This window comes from Berghia stephanieae, chromosome 14, assembly GCF_034508935.2.
Source record: "Berghia stephanieae isolate SIO BIC M18660-M18661 chromosome 14, UCSD_Bste_1.3, whole genome shotgun sequence".
Taxonomy (NCBI): domain Eukaryota; kingdom Metazoa; phylum Mollusca; class Gastropoda; order Nudibranchia; family Aeolidiidae; genus Berghia; species Berghia stephanieae.
In genome coordinates, this window is record NC_088373.1 from 13,883,917 (window position 1) to 13,900,223 (window position 16,307).

The following is a 16,307-nucleotide window of genomic DNA, read 5'->3' on the forward strand; positions in this document are numbered from 1 at the left end:
TGTTCGATGATAAAATTTGAACTTTCGGAACAATGTTGATCCCAAACCCTATATTTTAAAAACAGAATTTATATAATCATCAGATATTATCATCGCCATCATTGTTACATACTTTATAATAGATAAACTACGAAATCATCCATACTTCAATGTATTGAAGAAAAATGTATACCATCTACGAAAAAAATACGAAAATACTCCATGTCGAAAGTTTCAGAATTAAAAACCCTTCTTTAGCCAATAATAAATAGTTATGTAAAATCAAGATAAGCTGGAGAGAAATCCTGTTTGAATGAATAATGGTGGAAATACTCTCAAGCTGTTATACTCATGTTGTTCAGTAAGTTTAACAGTCCTCAAGTTCTAATAGAATATTTTTCACTTTGAATAATACCTTCAACGGTGTATTTCAATGTGGACGCAACCCAGATGGAGGTAATCTTTGAGTTGGACACCATGCATTCACCAGTAAAGTTACCATTCTTGATACTGGCAGTTTCAAAAACAAAATAGTCTCTGGTGAATTGTCCAACAATGTCTCGGTGGCTGAAATTATAGGCTGTTCCCAACTCTTGGATAGTAAACATCGACGTGAAGTTAGGTTTTACAGAGGCTGTTTCAACCTCACAATAAAACACGGCCTTTTCCCTTGTTGTTTTGCCTTCATCCAAAACAACAGCAACCTTTATTGGACCAGCTGTGAGAAATAGTAAAACATAGGCAATAAATACACACAAGTATGAACCAGATTTACAAAACAAATGTATAATTTTCGAAAAAATCATCAATTAATCTGATAAAATAGTTTATAAGAACCAGGCGTTTGGAGTTGAGAGATGCTGTGTTTCGCCAAGAATCTCTGTCAATAGACTAAGTAGAACCGTATCCCGTATAATAACACATTTAACCCTCTCCTTGGCACCCTTAGGATAACCATCACATTTGTTACAATGCAGCCAACATTTTTCTCATTCCGATTTCTTTTGTACATCATAATACTCGTATTTGAACAAACGTGTTTGCTATAGTAAAAGTCTATCAACACTGTTGAAGTGCTCAATTAGCATAAGAAAAAAATGTACCTATAGCAAGAACTAACAGCTTTTGTGTTTGAGTGAAATAAATCTATTTTTGTATAGGTTGGGTGTGAAGTTTGGGGAAAATCCGGAAAATGACCGGTAAGGAGAGAGTTAAGTGACTACATGAAATTGTGTATCTTCTAATAACAAAGACCTGCACTATCAGGTCTGGTCATTGACTGGATGATTGCAATTTGTGGATCACAAGTAAAGTTATATTCTGTGCTTGGGTAAGACACATCACCATCCAAAATTCAGTGCTAGAGGGAAAAGTAGCTAGCAGAAGGGCACGGGGCAAACCAAGGAAGTCCTGGATAGGAAAGTGGAGGCAATAACTGGCAAAAAAATAATCGACTGCTCGGTAATGGCCCTTGAGCGTGAAGAGTGCCGTCCATGACATTCAACCTCTGTAGGGAGACTGAACTCCGGTAAGGTAAGGTAAGGTAAGGGTTAGACACAGCACACACATGATTCCTCTCGACAAAAGAGTAAATGAACCCCTAGCAAAGATAGTAAGGGATATTGTAAGACGGCTGGTAGTAAAAAAATAACCAACTAAACAGTTGTTGTCTCATAGCCAGCCTAGCATTGTGTATTAGATTATCTGACATAACAAACATAATAGGTATTATATAGGTACAGAATAGGAATAGTTGTGTGGAATTTAAAAGATTGATCTGAGAATACATTAAGGACAATGAGGACCATTGAGCATGAAAAATCCGTGTCAATACGCTATATAGATGTTTATGTCCATCCATGTTATCAAAATAGAATATTAGAACCAATATTTCTTCGCCTGGGCTATGTTTTGTTTTGTTTTGTTTTTAAGGGTTTTACGGCGCTTGCAACATATTTAGGTCATATCAGCGCCAGTAAAAAGGAAGACAATGGGATAGTAAAAAGTTCTAGAATTACAAATAAAGCACCCAAGAAAAATTAAGACATAGGGGAACTGGGAACAAATAGGGATCAGATGTAGATTCCAAGAGCACACTATCAAAGTACTTAGTTTGAAACCACCTATAAGTCTCATCCGGACACAAGCACAAAATCCAACAAAGAGGAATACACTCAAATGCTTACATTATAAATTCAAAATAAAAATATAATAATACATAACAGAGAAATGATTTACAAGGACACAAATATCATCTCCCAAAACAATAACTATGCATTTGACTGTTTCCCTCCCAGCTAGGATTCCGGCCAGGGCCAGGACAAAACCAAGTAATCGCAATCCAAGACAAAGACAGAAAGCATGTTGGAAAACAGATATAAGGGGATAGAAGACACAGTATGTACTCCCCCCCCCCCTGCCCACTATGGGAGTCGCCTGGGCTATCTGGACAGCATAAAATGCATGAAGTTGACGTCATTCGGATATTTTCTATTGCGTCTAAATCACCAGACAGGCGATTAGCTCTTATCAAATGCTCTTATATAAAGTCGTTAAATTATATTAGTTTATATTTTTGGTTTCATATTCATGGCGGGCAGAAAACAGGATGTATATTATCTTAACTGCTTACCATTAGTAACAAATATCAGTACAGTAAACATTGAATACTATAGTTTCAGATAAAACTTCCTCAGAAGATAATAATAATAATAATAATAATAATAATAATAATAATAATAATAATAATAATAATAATAATAATAATAATAATAATAATAATAATAATAATAATAATAATAATGATAATGGGGCAAACTGGCCGAGTGGTCAAGGCATTGCACTGTGATCCAGTTGACCCGGGTTCGAGCCCCGCTTCAGGCACTTTCGTTTTTTTCCTTAGCAAGATTATTAACCCCCAATTTGCTCACTTGGACAACATGGGTGATTCCTGTTGACATCAGACATCTTGTTTGAAAAGTTATCTAATAATAATAATAATAATAATAATAATAATAATAATAATAATGATAATGATTATAATAATAATAATAATAATAATAATAATAATAATAATAATAATAATAATAATAATAATAATAATAATAATAATGATAATAATGATTATAATAATAAACACACACACAAAGATAAATTTACACCCGCACACGATAATACACACCCAGGCGAACAAAGAAGTCTTGAAATCATTATTTTTTCAAACTTTTTTTTCGAAAGATACTTTGAGTAAAACCATATGATTAAAGTGGCATGAATTTTGTAAACCAAGAAAAATTGTCACCGTAACTTGCCAGATATTGTTGAGTGTATCTGGTCTGCCATAAAAATTTCCCTCGAAGTAAGCAAACTATTTCTTTCTTTGTAAATGATAAAATACTAGATCATAAATATGTAAATAAATATAAAATTATAAATCGAATTTCCGGGGATTTATCATGCTCAATGCTTACAATGTTTTATCCCCCCCCCCAGCAGGTTATATGATCCAAATTTCAATTACATACAATACCAGCCGCCAGTTAGCCATAAGTTCCCTCTAGAAAATAGAGGCGGTCAAAGCTATCAAACTTATCTATGGTGTGAAGTAATGTATGTCCCTGGTTTTCCTATGATCTTTTGGCAATTGTTGTGAGTAGAATTTGAAACAAAAATGTAGATCAAACATCTGTATCCATCAGGAGACTAGTTATTTCAGATGAATTCTGCAATACATATTTTATTTGTAATATCAGAGTTTTAATATACAATGCTAGGCTATGAGACATCTTTTACTTACAAGCATAATTGACTTCAAAGCTAGTTGTATTCTCCGACACTCCTACCGAGTTTTTGGCTTGACACCTGAATGTTTTTGAATCCTCTGAAATTATAAGGAAACTCAGGATTAGTTTGAAATTCGGACATATGAATAATGTAAATGTTGCTGCTCGAAGCTCGAAGAAATAAATGACAATGTGAAATTGAATAAAGCTTCAATTTAATTACAAAAACAGATAGAATGGATGTTTCGAGTTTCCCCTTTATCAACAAATAGGATGAATGAAACACTACAGATGAATGAGATAATGTGGTAGAGGCGTTGTTAAGATGATTAATCTTATTCCTCCAGCAAGTAAAAGGTAATCACATTTTTTACTTCTTAAGTGCAATTCGCCTATTGGTCACCCTTTCTGTATCCCTCATCCAAAGAACTAGAATTAGATGCCGCTCATCTTTTACTTAGTATGCTTAAATTCGCACTGTCACCAATGCAAAAAACCAGTAAATAGCAAAAATGTATCAAAACAATGCAGATTCCATTAATAGAAAGGTAGATAGAGTATACAAAACGTACCCCCTATTTTTCTAATGTAGTTTAGTATTGCAGTGCTAGTGCTCTCCTTAACTACCTCCCCTGTCTTTCCATCAACCCACTGAGCTACTGATGACCACGTGGGAAATCCTCGATTGGTCAAAACGCAACCACAGACAAAAGGATCGCTCTTTCCTCCAATCTCTATCCACTTTTCAGCTCCAGGCTTTGCGTTCTCGTAGATTGGACATTTGATGATCTTAGCAGTTGGCAGCTCTGTGAATAGACGAATGGAAAGAAATATTAATGTGAAAGGTATTATCAACGATAAACAGGATTAATTTTCTGCAGTTTAATGATAACAAATACGCCTATATATGATGACAAAAAACCCAACATCAACGTGGAAATGATGATAATAATGTCATTTACAATGACCACGATGATAACAACGGGAATTTTAAAAGAAGATATTGACGTTGATACACCTTGTCTATTTAAAATCAGAAAAAATGAATATACCTTCAATGGTAAATTCCATCGTGGAAACGGCCCCGAGAAACATATGTTTGGAGTTATTGGCCCTGCATTCAGCCGTAAAATTTCCTTTAAATCCCTTGGGCGTCGGAAAAACAAAGTAGTCTCTGGTAATGCCTTGAGCCGGGTCCGTTTCTGAATTACTAGAATTGTAAATGATGTTGTCTTCAAGGATTTGAAATCCATGAATCAAACCTGGTCGTGTAGAATTCAAATGGCTCTCACAATAAAACACCGTTTTCTCTTTTGTTGTTTGGTTAGTATCCATTTTCACTGTCACATTGTCTGGACCATCTGTTATGAAATAGAAAATTAGAAACACTATGAGACAACAGACTTTAAGAGGAAGTGATGAGTAAATTTTTTAACTCTCTTGAATTAACTGAATTAACTCTTGAATTAAGTTCAGAAGACACCAGCAAAGCATCATCTTTCAACTAAAACACAACACATACCGCTCTTCTTCTTCTTCCAGTGTCATCTCATGGGTTGAGGTCGACTTGAAATGACACGCCAATCTTCCCTGTTGACGGCTTGCTGACTGCATTCAGCTGCCGATAATCCTGTCCATGTCCTCACATCATCTATCCAAGTTCTTGCTGGCCTGCCTCTTCCTCTTTTCCCCTCAACTCTACCCTCAAGAATGTCCTTGTTGACAGTTTGATGACGTCTTAGGTGTCTAAAATACCTTAGTTTTCTTGTTTTTATTACTTTCATTAGGGTCGGTCTGATATCAAGGATGTCACAGACTTCTTGATTTGTTTTCTTTTCTTTCCAACTGATTTTTCCAAGGCGACGGAAAGTCCACATTTCAAAGGCCTCAATTCTTTTCTCTATTTGTTTGTTCAAGGTCCATGTTTCTGAGCCGTAGAGAAGTGCTGAGTGGACATAACATTTGAGTATTCTTATTCTCGTTTTCATCTGCGTTTGTTGCGAAGTTAAAATGATATTCAGTTGGCTGAACCTCGACTTAGCTATAGTAATCCTGTTTTTCACTTCCAGCTCATTCTTTCCGTTGTTGGTCATTGTCTGTCCAAGATATTTAAAAGAATCTACTTGTTCGATGTTTTGATTACTAATTTGGACTTTTGCGATTTTTTCAGGCTTCTTTGACATGACCATTACCTTCGTCTTTTGAACATTCATCTCTAGGCCCTTTGCTGTACTGTTCAGGTTTTTTGATTTGCAAGGATCTGTAGATTTGTCTCGTTCGATGCCAACAATGCTGTATCATCTGCATATCTCAGATTATTTATCCTCCCACCTCCAATAACAATACCTGGAATGTGCTCGGTTTTACGGAAGATAAACTCTGTGTACAGGTTAAATAGATATGGAGAGAGGATACATCCTTGACGAACTCCTCTTTTAATTGGCGTGAAAGGTGACAGATCGCCCTGAATCCTGATGGTTGCTTTTTGATGCCAATATAGATTTATGATTAGCCGTATATTTTTGCCATCAATGCCTGCCTTTTCCAGACATGTCATTAATTCTCCATGCTGTACCCTATCAAATGCTTTTGCATAATCGATAAAGCATGCATAGATTTCTTTTTGATGCTCAACAGCCATTTAATCAAAATTACAAAACACACATCCCCTTCCTGCCCCCTATGTCAACACCCCAATGAAACATTAACGCATCACTTGCTTGAATGTCAACCTCTTGAAGACCTGAGGCGCACATTCCTCCCACCAAATCTAAGCATCAGTAACACACTGTACTGTCACCTGGAACAACTACAAAAGACGTCTAACTTCTACGTCATAGCACAAGACCGAAGGGCTAGAGCTCAGGTGTCGCTGGTTCGGATAAGTAAGTAAGTAAGTGAATTAACTGTAAGTCAGATAGTTGGGTAACCGGATCACATGCTTCATTTTTTTCATTATACAATCTATCTGCTCAGTCACACATTCCGCTTAATCGATATAATTTATCCAATTCCTGACATTGTGCTTTGAAGCAGAGAAAATGACATTTTATGAATATAGAGACAAGTACACACAAAAGTAAATTAATAAATAGATAAGTTCATCACGATTTTGACAATCACAATTGATTTCATCATCATCATCATTGCCTTTTTCACCCTGGGTCAGGGTATAGGCCACAGACAAACAGTTTCCATCCTTCTCTATCCCGAGCTAACTTTTTAATCTCATTCCAGGTCTTACCACTGCTCTATATCAGCTTCTTTAATTCTTCTCCATGTTCCTCGTGGCCTTCCCCTTGATCTTCTGCTGCTTGTTGGCGAAGACGTCATCGGGTCAGCAGAGTCCTTTCGGCTTTGTCTGTTGTCCTTCATAAATTTTGTCATTCCAGAAACTCTTCGGTCGCCCAAGCTAAAAAAAGGATTTGGTTTGTCTGTCTGCGTTTCTGTAACGGTTTGAGTTTAACGGAAAGGGGTGTTAACCCTTTGCCAACCCCCAACCTGGAGGACCAAGTGACTCAAAGATGGGGGAATCGCACACCATTAGTCGCCTTTTACGACACGCTGGCTTGGCGTTGGGCTATTCTTGACCCTGTCAGTTGAGGGACCCCGGACACCACACGGGGACAATTGATTTAGGATGCCTAAATTGTGGTCTGTAACATTATTAACAGCAATAGATATAGCCTTTTCCCAAAAGCGTATTTTCTACTTTTATTAAGCTCTAATGATAATAATTTCAAATCAAAACTTGTTAGTTATTGTGTGATTTTAAAACTATATAATTTCGCTAACTGAAATGATTTCACAAAACATACTTACAGGCATACTTGATTTCAAAACTAGTTGTGTTTTCAGAAACTCCAGCTGGGTTAGTGGCCTGGCATTTGAAAGTCTTGTTTTGTTCTGACAAAATATAACACTTATTACTTTTCCATGAATTATACTAGTAATATAAAGATGAAGATTGTTAACGGTGGTTAAGATGATGATGATAATGATGATGATGATCATGATGATGATGATGAGGAGTAGGAGGAGGAGGAGGAAGATGCAAAATAGATTTTTGAATTTTAATGTTTAAACAATTATTCCGAGAGCAATAAACGTATTACAATTCTTAGAATTAAGAAACAAAAGCTTGTCAAGCCAATGTACCAAGACAAAGAAACACGCCATTTTTCTTTACTTTTCTTTTCTTAAGTCTTTACCAAGAAAATTCTAACAGTGATTATCATTATCACCCATCCTATCACCACCAAAATGAAAATAACAGAGACACTGTTCCCATGATATATTTAATTAAAAACAAAGATTTTCAAACATACATATTATCCCCTATCCCCATTTCTGAACATTGTGGACTTCATACCTCTGATCCTGCCACAGAATTTGTGACTCCTACCACTTCCTCCCACCCCATTTCCTACGATAATCTCACTCATGTTTTTACTTCAAATGAACCCCATACCCCTATCCCCATTGCTTCCCCAATGGGTTTCCTACCTCTGATACTATCACAGAATGTGTGGCTCCTACTACTTCATCCCATCCCAATTCCTACCATACCCTCATTACTTTCTTTATTTCAACTGTATCACTCCTCCTCACCCCCCCCCCCCAACCTCCCTCCCCGTTTTCGTGTTTCTACATTAGTTTATCCTCGCCCCATTGTGATAGTAATAATAATAGTAATAATGATAATAATAATATTAATAATAATAATAATAATAATAATAATAATAATAATAACAATAATAATAATAATAATAATAATAATGATAATGATGATGATGATGATGATGATGATGATGATGATGATGATGATGATGATGATGATGATGATGATGATGATGATGATGATGATGATGATGATGATGATGATGATGATGATCATGATGACGACGATGATGATGATAATGATAATAATAATAATAGTAATAACAATAGTAATAATAATAACAATAATAATAATAATAATAATAATAATAATAATAATAATAATAATAATAATAATAATAATGATACTACTACTACTACTACTACTACTACTACTACTACTACTACTACTACTACTACTACTACTACTACTACTACTACTACTACTACTTCTACTACTACTACTACTACTACTACTACTACTACTACTACTACTACTACTACTACAACTACTAATAATAATAATAATAATAATAATAATAATAATAATAATAATAATGAAAATAATAATAATAATAATAATAATAATAATAATAATAAATAATAATAATAATAATAATAATGATAATAATAATAATAATAATAATAATAATAATAATAATAATAATAATGATAATATTAATATAAATGATAAATAGCAATTATTATTCCTAATCGTTCTTTGTTTTGCATCGTGTGGTTGTTTTTTTATTGTTCATGTTATTATGTGGTGGGGATTTATCTTAGTACGATAATACCTTTTCCTAAATGTATTCATTTCATAACATGCCAAGTCATTACCTCCTGAAAGCCTGAGATAGTTGAGCTCAGCAACAGGGGTTCCTTCACGAATTAATTTTCCTGTCTTCCCATCAATCCACTGTGCCCTTGATGTTTTCTGGGGATTTCCTGTATATGTCAGATTGCAGTTACAGGCAAGTGGATCGTTTGGCCCTCCTACCGCAATCCACACTTCCGCTCCTGACTTAATGCTATCATATGTCGGGCAGTTGGTAATATCGGCAATTGGAAGTTCTGAAAGTAAAAGCGTAGTATGGTGCAAAAATAACTAATACTGGAAAAATGAATACGCTCTTCGAATTAGAAACAGGAATCAGAAATTTTCGAACATTTACAAGCAACAAGAACAAGACCTTATATTGTTATTTGTCTAGTTTAATCAAACATCGTTTTTTTTGGTTTATACATTTTGACGATCTCCAATGGAAACCACTACATGAAAGACGTTCCATCAACAAACTCCTCATATTCCACAAAGCACAAAGCGGAAAACTCGAAATTCCAACTAGCCGGAAACGGAACAACAATAAAACAAAAAAAAATCAGCATTTAATTTTGAAATCCTCCACTCAAGAACAAACCATCATTTTTACTCTTTCTTCCCCTCCACCATCCGACTTTGGAACTCCCTACCAAGCCCTTTTGACTGATGACTTCAAAAAATTGCTCCATGCTTCCCTCTAAAACCCTGAACCTTTGACCTTTATGGAAGAAGAAGAAGAAGTATACCAAAGTCGTATAAAAATCACAACCTCGAAAACTTCCAAAATTGCGTCTTGTTTTAGCGGAGTGGTGTGATTATTTTAAGATGCTCGCCGTTTTGTTGTAAAATCAAATACTTCCCAAACAACCTTTCCTCACACGACACGACCAAGGACTCAACAAACAAACCACTCAACCAACGTCCGTGGGTTTAGGCACGTGACCATACTTGAGGACATCTCTAAATTACGTTAGGAGTTGAGATAATAACTCTCTTAGACCATAAGAACAGAATTAGGGCTATGATATCCAAAATGGTTTATAAGAGTCGTACAAGTTTTTTAAAACACAGAAACAGAGTTAAAAGAGTCGAACCAAATTGCATGAGAATGAAAAACTATTCAAATATAAAAAACTAATTAGAGCAGGGATAAAAAAGGATATGCATAAGTCATGAAGTAAAATGGAAGAGTTATAGATGACATCAACATTTGAGAATTGCGTACGTACGCGAGTATATTTAAACAAGCGTAGAGTTATCATGTTCCAACATTTATTTTTGGAACATTGTGTACATATATTTCAATAAATAGGTTCATACTTGCAATTTATATAGTCTTGTGTCTGCAGGTTTCTAAACGTTTCCAGTATTTTTTCTCGCACTCGACATCTTAAATACAAACCATAATGATCTCCGATGATGATGATGATGATGCTGACGATGATGATAATGATGCTGATGATGATGATGATGACGATGATGATGATGATGATGATGATGATGGTAATTATGATGATTTGATGATTATGATGATAATGATGATTATGAGGGCCAAACTGTGACTGTATCGTTAACAATGCTATAAAATGATTACCATCAATCTGGTGTGTCATCCTAGAGCTATTCATAAATTCAGGAATCGCACTGTTGTTTGCCACACATTCTGCTGTCAGGTTACCCCTCTTGCCGGAGATATCATATTTGTAGACCTGTCTCCTAAAGTCATCCCCTTGACCACCTTGTAATTCAAAGACAGTTTGCTTGCCTTCTCCCAGGATATAGAGATCTAAGAGATACCCCGGTCTAATCTGAGATAGGAAAACCTCGCAGTAAATCATTGCCACAGACCAATTTGTTCTTTTCTCATCAACTCCAATATTTACATCTCCTGGTCCATCTGTTGATTAAGAAATGCCAAAATTCATCATAATATTATAATTCAAAACGAGATTTTTTAAACATATAAGAGATGATAATTTAAGGTAAAATTTTTAACTATATGGCATGTGATTTTAAAAATAGGAAAGAATGCGGTGGAGACATAAAATTAAATATAATCACGTGCTAGTTATAGAAAATTAGAACTGAATAAAAATCATTCAAAAAGTAATTTTAAAATATTTCCATGAAAATAATATGGGCCTGAGACAAATAATACTTGCATCATGTGACTTATTTTCACCCAGTCCAGAAGGAAATTAAAAGGATATTTTAATAAACAAAAGAAGACGTGATTAGATATCAAAAGGTAAATATCAGACAATACGAGGTTATTTTTTTCAAGAATTAGTAAGAGATTGATATCACTACGACATCATATAAAAATGTGACAGAAGAGAAGGAACATATCTATTATTGTTCTTATACCTTGTATTTTTGTGTTTAAAACTTTACAAAACATTATATAGATACATGATCTTTAATTTGTCACTGTGTGTCTAAAATGGTAATTTGTTTGAGTTACAAATTAGCGAGCAGGTATTGGTCAAAAAAGATATGAAAGAGTGTGTCTGACACAGTGTCAGAGAAAGCAAGCAAGAAAGATTTTTGGGGGATTTTGTTACTTGTATTTTTCTATCTTGCTTTGTCTGGCACTTTTTCTTACACATTTAATGACTTTTCCACAAAACTTGAGATGGTTGGCCAAATTGTCAATGATTTAACTATGAAATGTCATAAAGGACATCGAATGGACCTGACACGATGTAGTGCCACAATTCGGGTCAATTTGCAATGACTACTGTTGGCCGCTATGAAATATCAATATCAACTATTTTAACTTTCGAAATATATGCCGATAATCGAATAACAGGCACTTTCAAAATATAATTGATGCTTAATTGTAAAAATCGAAATCTCAGGGTTGAAAACTCAGAGCCCAAGTCTTTTCTCCGATAAAAGTTGGCTTTACGATTTCTTGTCAATGAATGAAGAAGGGGTTTAAAGAGGAAAACCAAAACTAGAGGTGCCTAAACGAGCCAGTATAATGGAGAGAAAGATAAAGTGAGTAAATGTGAATCATATATAAGGGAACATATAAGGTTTCCTTATATATGAGTCACATTTATTCACTTTATCTTTCTTTCCGGTTGAAAGAGGACACGGACCAACCAAGAGTCAATGAATTTGCTGAGTTGAGTAAGACCTCATTGAAAGAGTAAGTTTTTAAATGGTTGCTGTTTCAAAATAGATCTATTTGCTAAAGATTAAATTGCATATAAATGAAGCTATGAGTGACTAAAAACCCACGAAAGTTGAACACTCATACCATATCAATTATTTTCACTTTACTATACAATTCATCCATCTATTTCCATTCTCTCTTATATCTCTATCTTCGTATAGTTTGATCCTCGAGTCCTCTTTTTCTATGTTGTGGTAATTCACTTACCCACCTCTACTCTCTATAACATATAGAATGAGTGACTCAAAAAATATATTACTTCAATTCAAAGCAAGTTGAGAGATTTCCTACGAACATGATCTAGTATTTCTTTACAATTATTTAAATGCCTAAAGGAAATTTGTTAATAGATCGAATTATTCACACAAAAAGGAATCAAGTTCAATTCAATATATATATATATATATATATATATATATATATATATATATATATATATATATGATCATTCCGACAGTAATTAGGTTACTGGACCTGTTATGTATATATTATGGATGTGGAAATGTAAGCATCCTTTTAACAAAATAACGAGCAATGTTACTGCCCATCAATGCCACAGAATCAGGGATTACTCATGCTTCTGAAAGTACTTTTCAAAAGAACCATAAACTATCAATTTACTTACACACAAAGTCCGTTTTATACTCTGCCTTTTTAGATGTACCAAAGGACGAACTTCCTTGACAGTAGAATGTGAAATTTGCTTGTTCTATTAAAAACAGAAAGAAGAAGAATACGTCATCATCCAAAGAAGAGTAAGAGTCCATGGATTAATACATGACCAAAAATCGTCCGAGAACGGTATTATGCTGGAATGAACCTGAAGGCTGAATTAGAATTTAAAAATTAACATAAAAGGCTTGAGTAAAATAAATGTCTTTATTGTGATGACTGCAATTTGGTTCCTAAACTTTAAATAGTTTAAGTTTTCTAATTTATATCTCTTTGTCTCAACATTCCAATGTCGACATCTAATTCATTCCGATATAATATCAAAAACACTAGAATGAGATTATCATACGCTCATCAATCACGCCTGACACACAAATATAGTCTTCTTTTTAATGTTTACAAATTCGTTTTTGTTACCATTCATTGAAATCTACAATATCAATAATGCTTTATTATATCATTTTCAAGTCTGCCGGTTACTTCAATAAAATTGAGATTTAAAAAATAAACAAATGGGGGAATGCAATATGGAAATATCAAGGTCAAAGCTTTTTCTCCAAAAACTTCGGACTTTCTAAAATTAGAACATTTGACAGGTCAGTGAATGAATTTATTTTGTTTAGGCATGTAATTTTACGCGTGAAGCACGAATATCTATTCAACAGTTTTTTCTTTTTTTATCTCCCAAAAGGGCATTGGATTAAAGAAAAATATAACTAATTTTGATGTTTATTTAGTTGATAAATATCTCCTTTAAAGCGAGTTGAAAGTTATTAAGTATCCTATTGAGAAGGTTTAATTATCTATAGCTGGTTACAGTAAAATTGCAGAGTTATATTGTAGGGAGTGAATAAAACATACTTTCAGTCAAATCGAGAACTGCCTCAGAAGAAGAACCATTCACCAGTAGTTTGCCACCCTCATCATGCCATGCAGGTACAGCCACAGGATTCCCTGGGTCGTCTAAAATGCATGTGCAGGAACCTTTTTTAACTTGTTTGAATGGGTTAGGGCAATCTTTAAGCTTTACAGTCGAATTTCCTGGATATCAGAGTAAATGAGAAAATAAAACATGAAAATGAAAACGAAATGCTTTGTTCTCTTCTCTTTGCCAAATGAATGTTTGCGACAAAATATCAGTGGGATTTGAAGAAAAAAACTAAACATCGAAATGAATCCATCCTGCATCTGTATCCTTCAGGAGTTTGATTGGCCTTTGAAATAGCCTTAGTACACAGTCATGCAAAAGAATTAAATGACAAAATAATATGGGAATTGGACAAAAATGCCTTATGATCTGACACGTTTACTGCCGGTTTATTAAAGAAAACAGTATGTGCTATTAGATAGGTTAACATTGGATATATCTACTGTGTTTTTAAAAACAACGGCAGTTTGGGTGCCTTTCCCTTTTTTATGTGAATAGCGGAGCAAGTATTTATATGACAAAGAGAAGAAAAAAATAAAATGATCTATAATTCAATAAAATATTTTGAGAACGATGTTCTGGCGCCAGAGCTAGTACTTAATGGAATAAAAAGCTTTATTTTTAAGTACTGAAGACAAATCGAGTCGTTTTTAATCTTAGCTCCCATGTCATCTGTATTGTTACCCCTGAAAATTACGAGTTTTTCAAATTTTAAGTTAAAAAAGAGTTTTTATAATAGCGCAATATCCACTACATGTGCTCAAAGCGCTTTACAATTGGTTCCTGGACAACAGTAACACTTAGCATGTAGGACGGGACATGACGCCTGTTAGGCGATATTACATTTTTTTCGAACAAAGATAACGCTGTTAGCGGCCAGGTATTCATTTTACACCAGAGTACGGTGAGAGAATATGAGTAAAGAGCCTTTTCCAAGGACTCAACTATGCGCCGAGCGAGGCTCGAACCCAGGAACTTCACATCCGAAAGCCTGTGTCATATCACTAGACCATATAGTCGCAAGTAGGCATGTCCGGAGTAGGAGGAAGATGAGGGTGAGAAAGAGAAGCAAAAGGAGAAGACGAGAGAGATAGTGGTGGAAAGGAGATGGACCTTGGAATAGGAGGAATAGGCGAAGGAATTCGATCAAAGAACTTACCCTTGACAAAAAATTCTATGTTTGAATTTGCTGTGATAGTGCTGATCTCTGAATTCCTGACATTGCACCGGGCGCTGACTCTACCCGTTTTAGATGGGGTGTACCCAAAAATAACATTTAAGTATGGATACGATCCTACAATTCCAGATTCATTTCGCAAGACTTTATGTCCAGTGTCCTCCGGATGTAGAATTTCTAACTCAGCAACAAAGGTCGGATTCACTGTGTCTGTGTAAACGGAGCACTCAATCTCCACTTCGGACCCAACTACATTCTTTTCGTCAGATGTTAACCTCTTTATTCCCACTGTCTTAGGGCCATCTACGAGGAGAAAAAAAAAGGATGCAAATCTCATAATATGCAACGAATATCAAACAGGAAAAATAATCGTTGTGTACAAACCACCATGCACTAATGAAAACATAACAATAGACACCAAATTGGAATTGAGTAAATTTACAAAACTGAATTATTAGGCTATGCACTCCTGTGAAATTTAAAAATTCGCTTTGATTGTCAATGATCTGATTCAAAAAATATAAAAGAGCATTATCTGATGAACACAACCTAATTCCTTAAGTTCAACCTACTACTCATTGAATGAGACACTTTCTGTGTCAGGGCATCACGAGTGAAAAATGTCCTACTTTACAAATGAATGTAGAGAATCTAGTAGTTCATTCCAGCGGAATACCATTCTTATGCCATTGGTGAGACCATTCGTCTAAATCTATATTGATATCAAGGTTATCCCCACGCTTGAATCTTAATTTTCATTTAATGGATTTGGATTGAAATAAAAGCCTCTGTGACCAGAGTGATCTTTGTGACAAAAGTGAATCTTATTATTAAATATTAAAAGACATAAACCTCCCGATTGTGTTCATTTCTTTTCAGTCCAATTTTCTCCATCTAGTTGATTCCCACTTGATTCCCACATAATTCAAGGGTGATGAGGTAGAGCACGTATAATTAATGCATAACAAAGCTTTAAAGCCCAGTCCTCTTGAGAAAATATGTTCCATGCACATCTCTTTTAAATCCCTATAGTATATTTCCAATCTGATAGCGATGTGAGTTTTTTTTTAGAGTTGCCATTACATAATAACTATTCCCAATGT

General features: G+C 34.6%; 1 protein-coding gene across 4 annotated transcripts in view; it reads right to left on the minus strand.

Annotated features, from left to right (window-relative positions):
• LOC144960110 (uncharacterized) overlaps positions 1-16,307 on the minus strand; it is a 97,954-nt gene that overhangs the window by 23,965 nt on the left and 57,682 nt on the right. For all 4 annotated transcript variants that reach the window (XM_078893077.1, XM_078893078.1, XM_078893076.1 and 1 more), the window contains 10 exons: positions 15,187-15,507; positions 13,961-14,140; positions 13,053-13,136; positions 10,838-11,140; positions 9,261-9,494; positions 7,584-7,667; positions 4,814-5,122; positions 4,334-4,567; positions 3,776-3,859; positions 395-697 (listed from right to left, as the gene is read on the minus strand). In XM_078893077.1, coding sequence (XP_078749203.1) covers positions 395-697; positions 3,776-3,859; positions 4,334-4,567; positions 4,814-5,122; positions 7,584-7,667; positions 9,261-9,494; positions 10,838-11,140; positions 13,053-13,136; positions 13,961-14,140; positions 15,187-15,507 — 2,136 coding nt within the window. The remainder of the gene's footprint in view (positions 1-394; positions 698-3,775; positions 3,860-4,333; positions 4,568-4,813; positions 5,123-7,583; positions 7,668-9,260; positions 9,495-10,837; positions 11,141-13,052; positions 13,137-13,960; positions 14,141-15,186; positions 15,508-16,307) is intronic.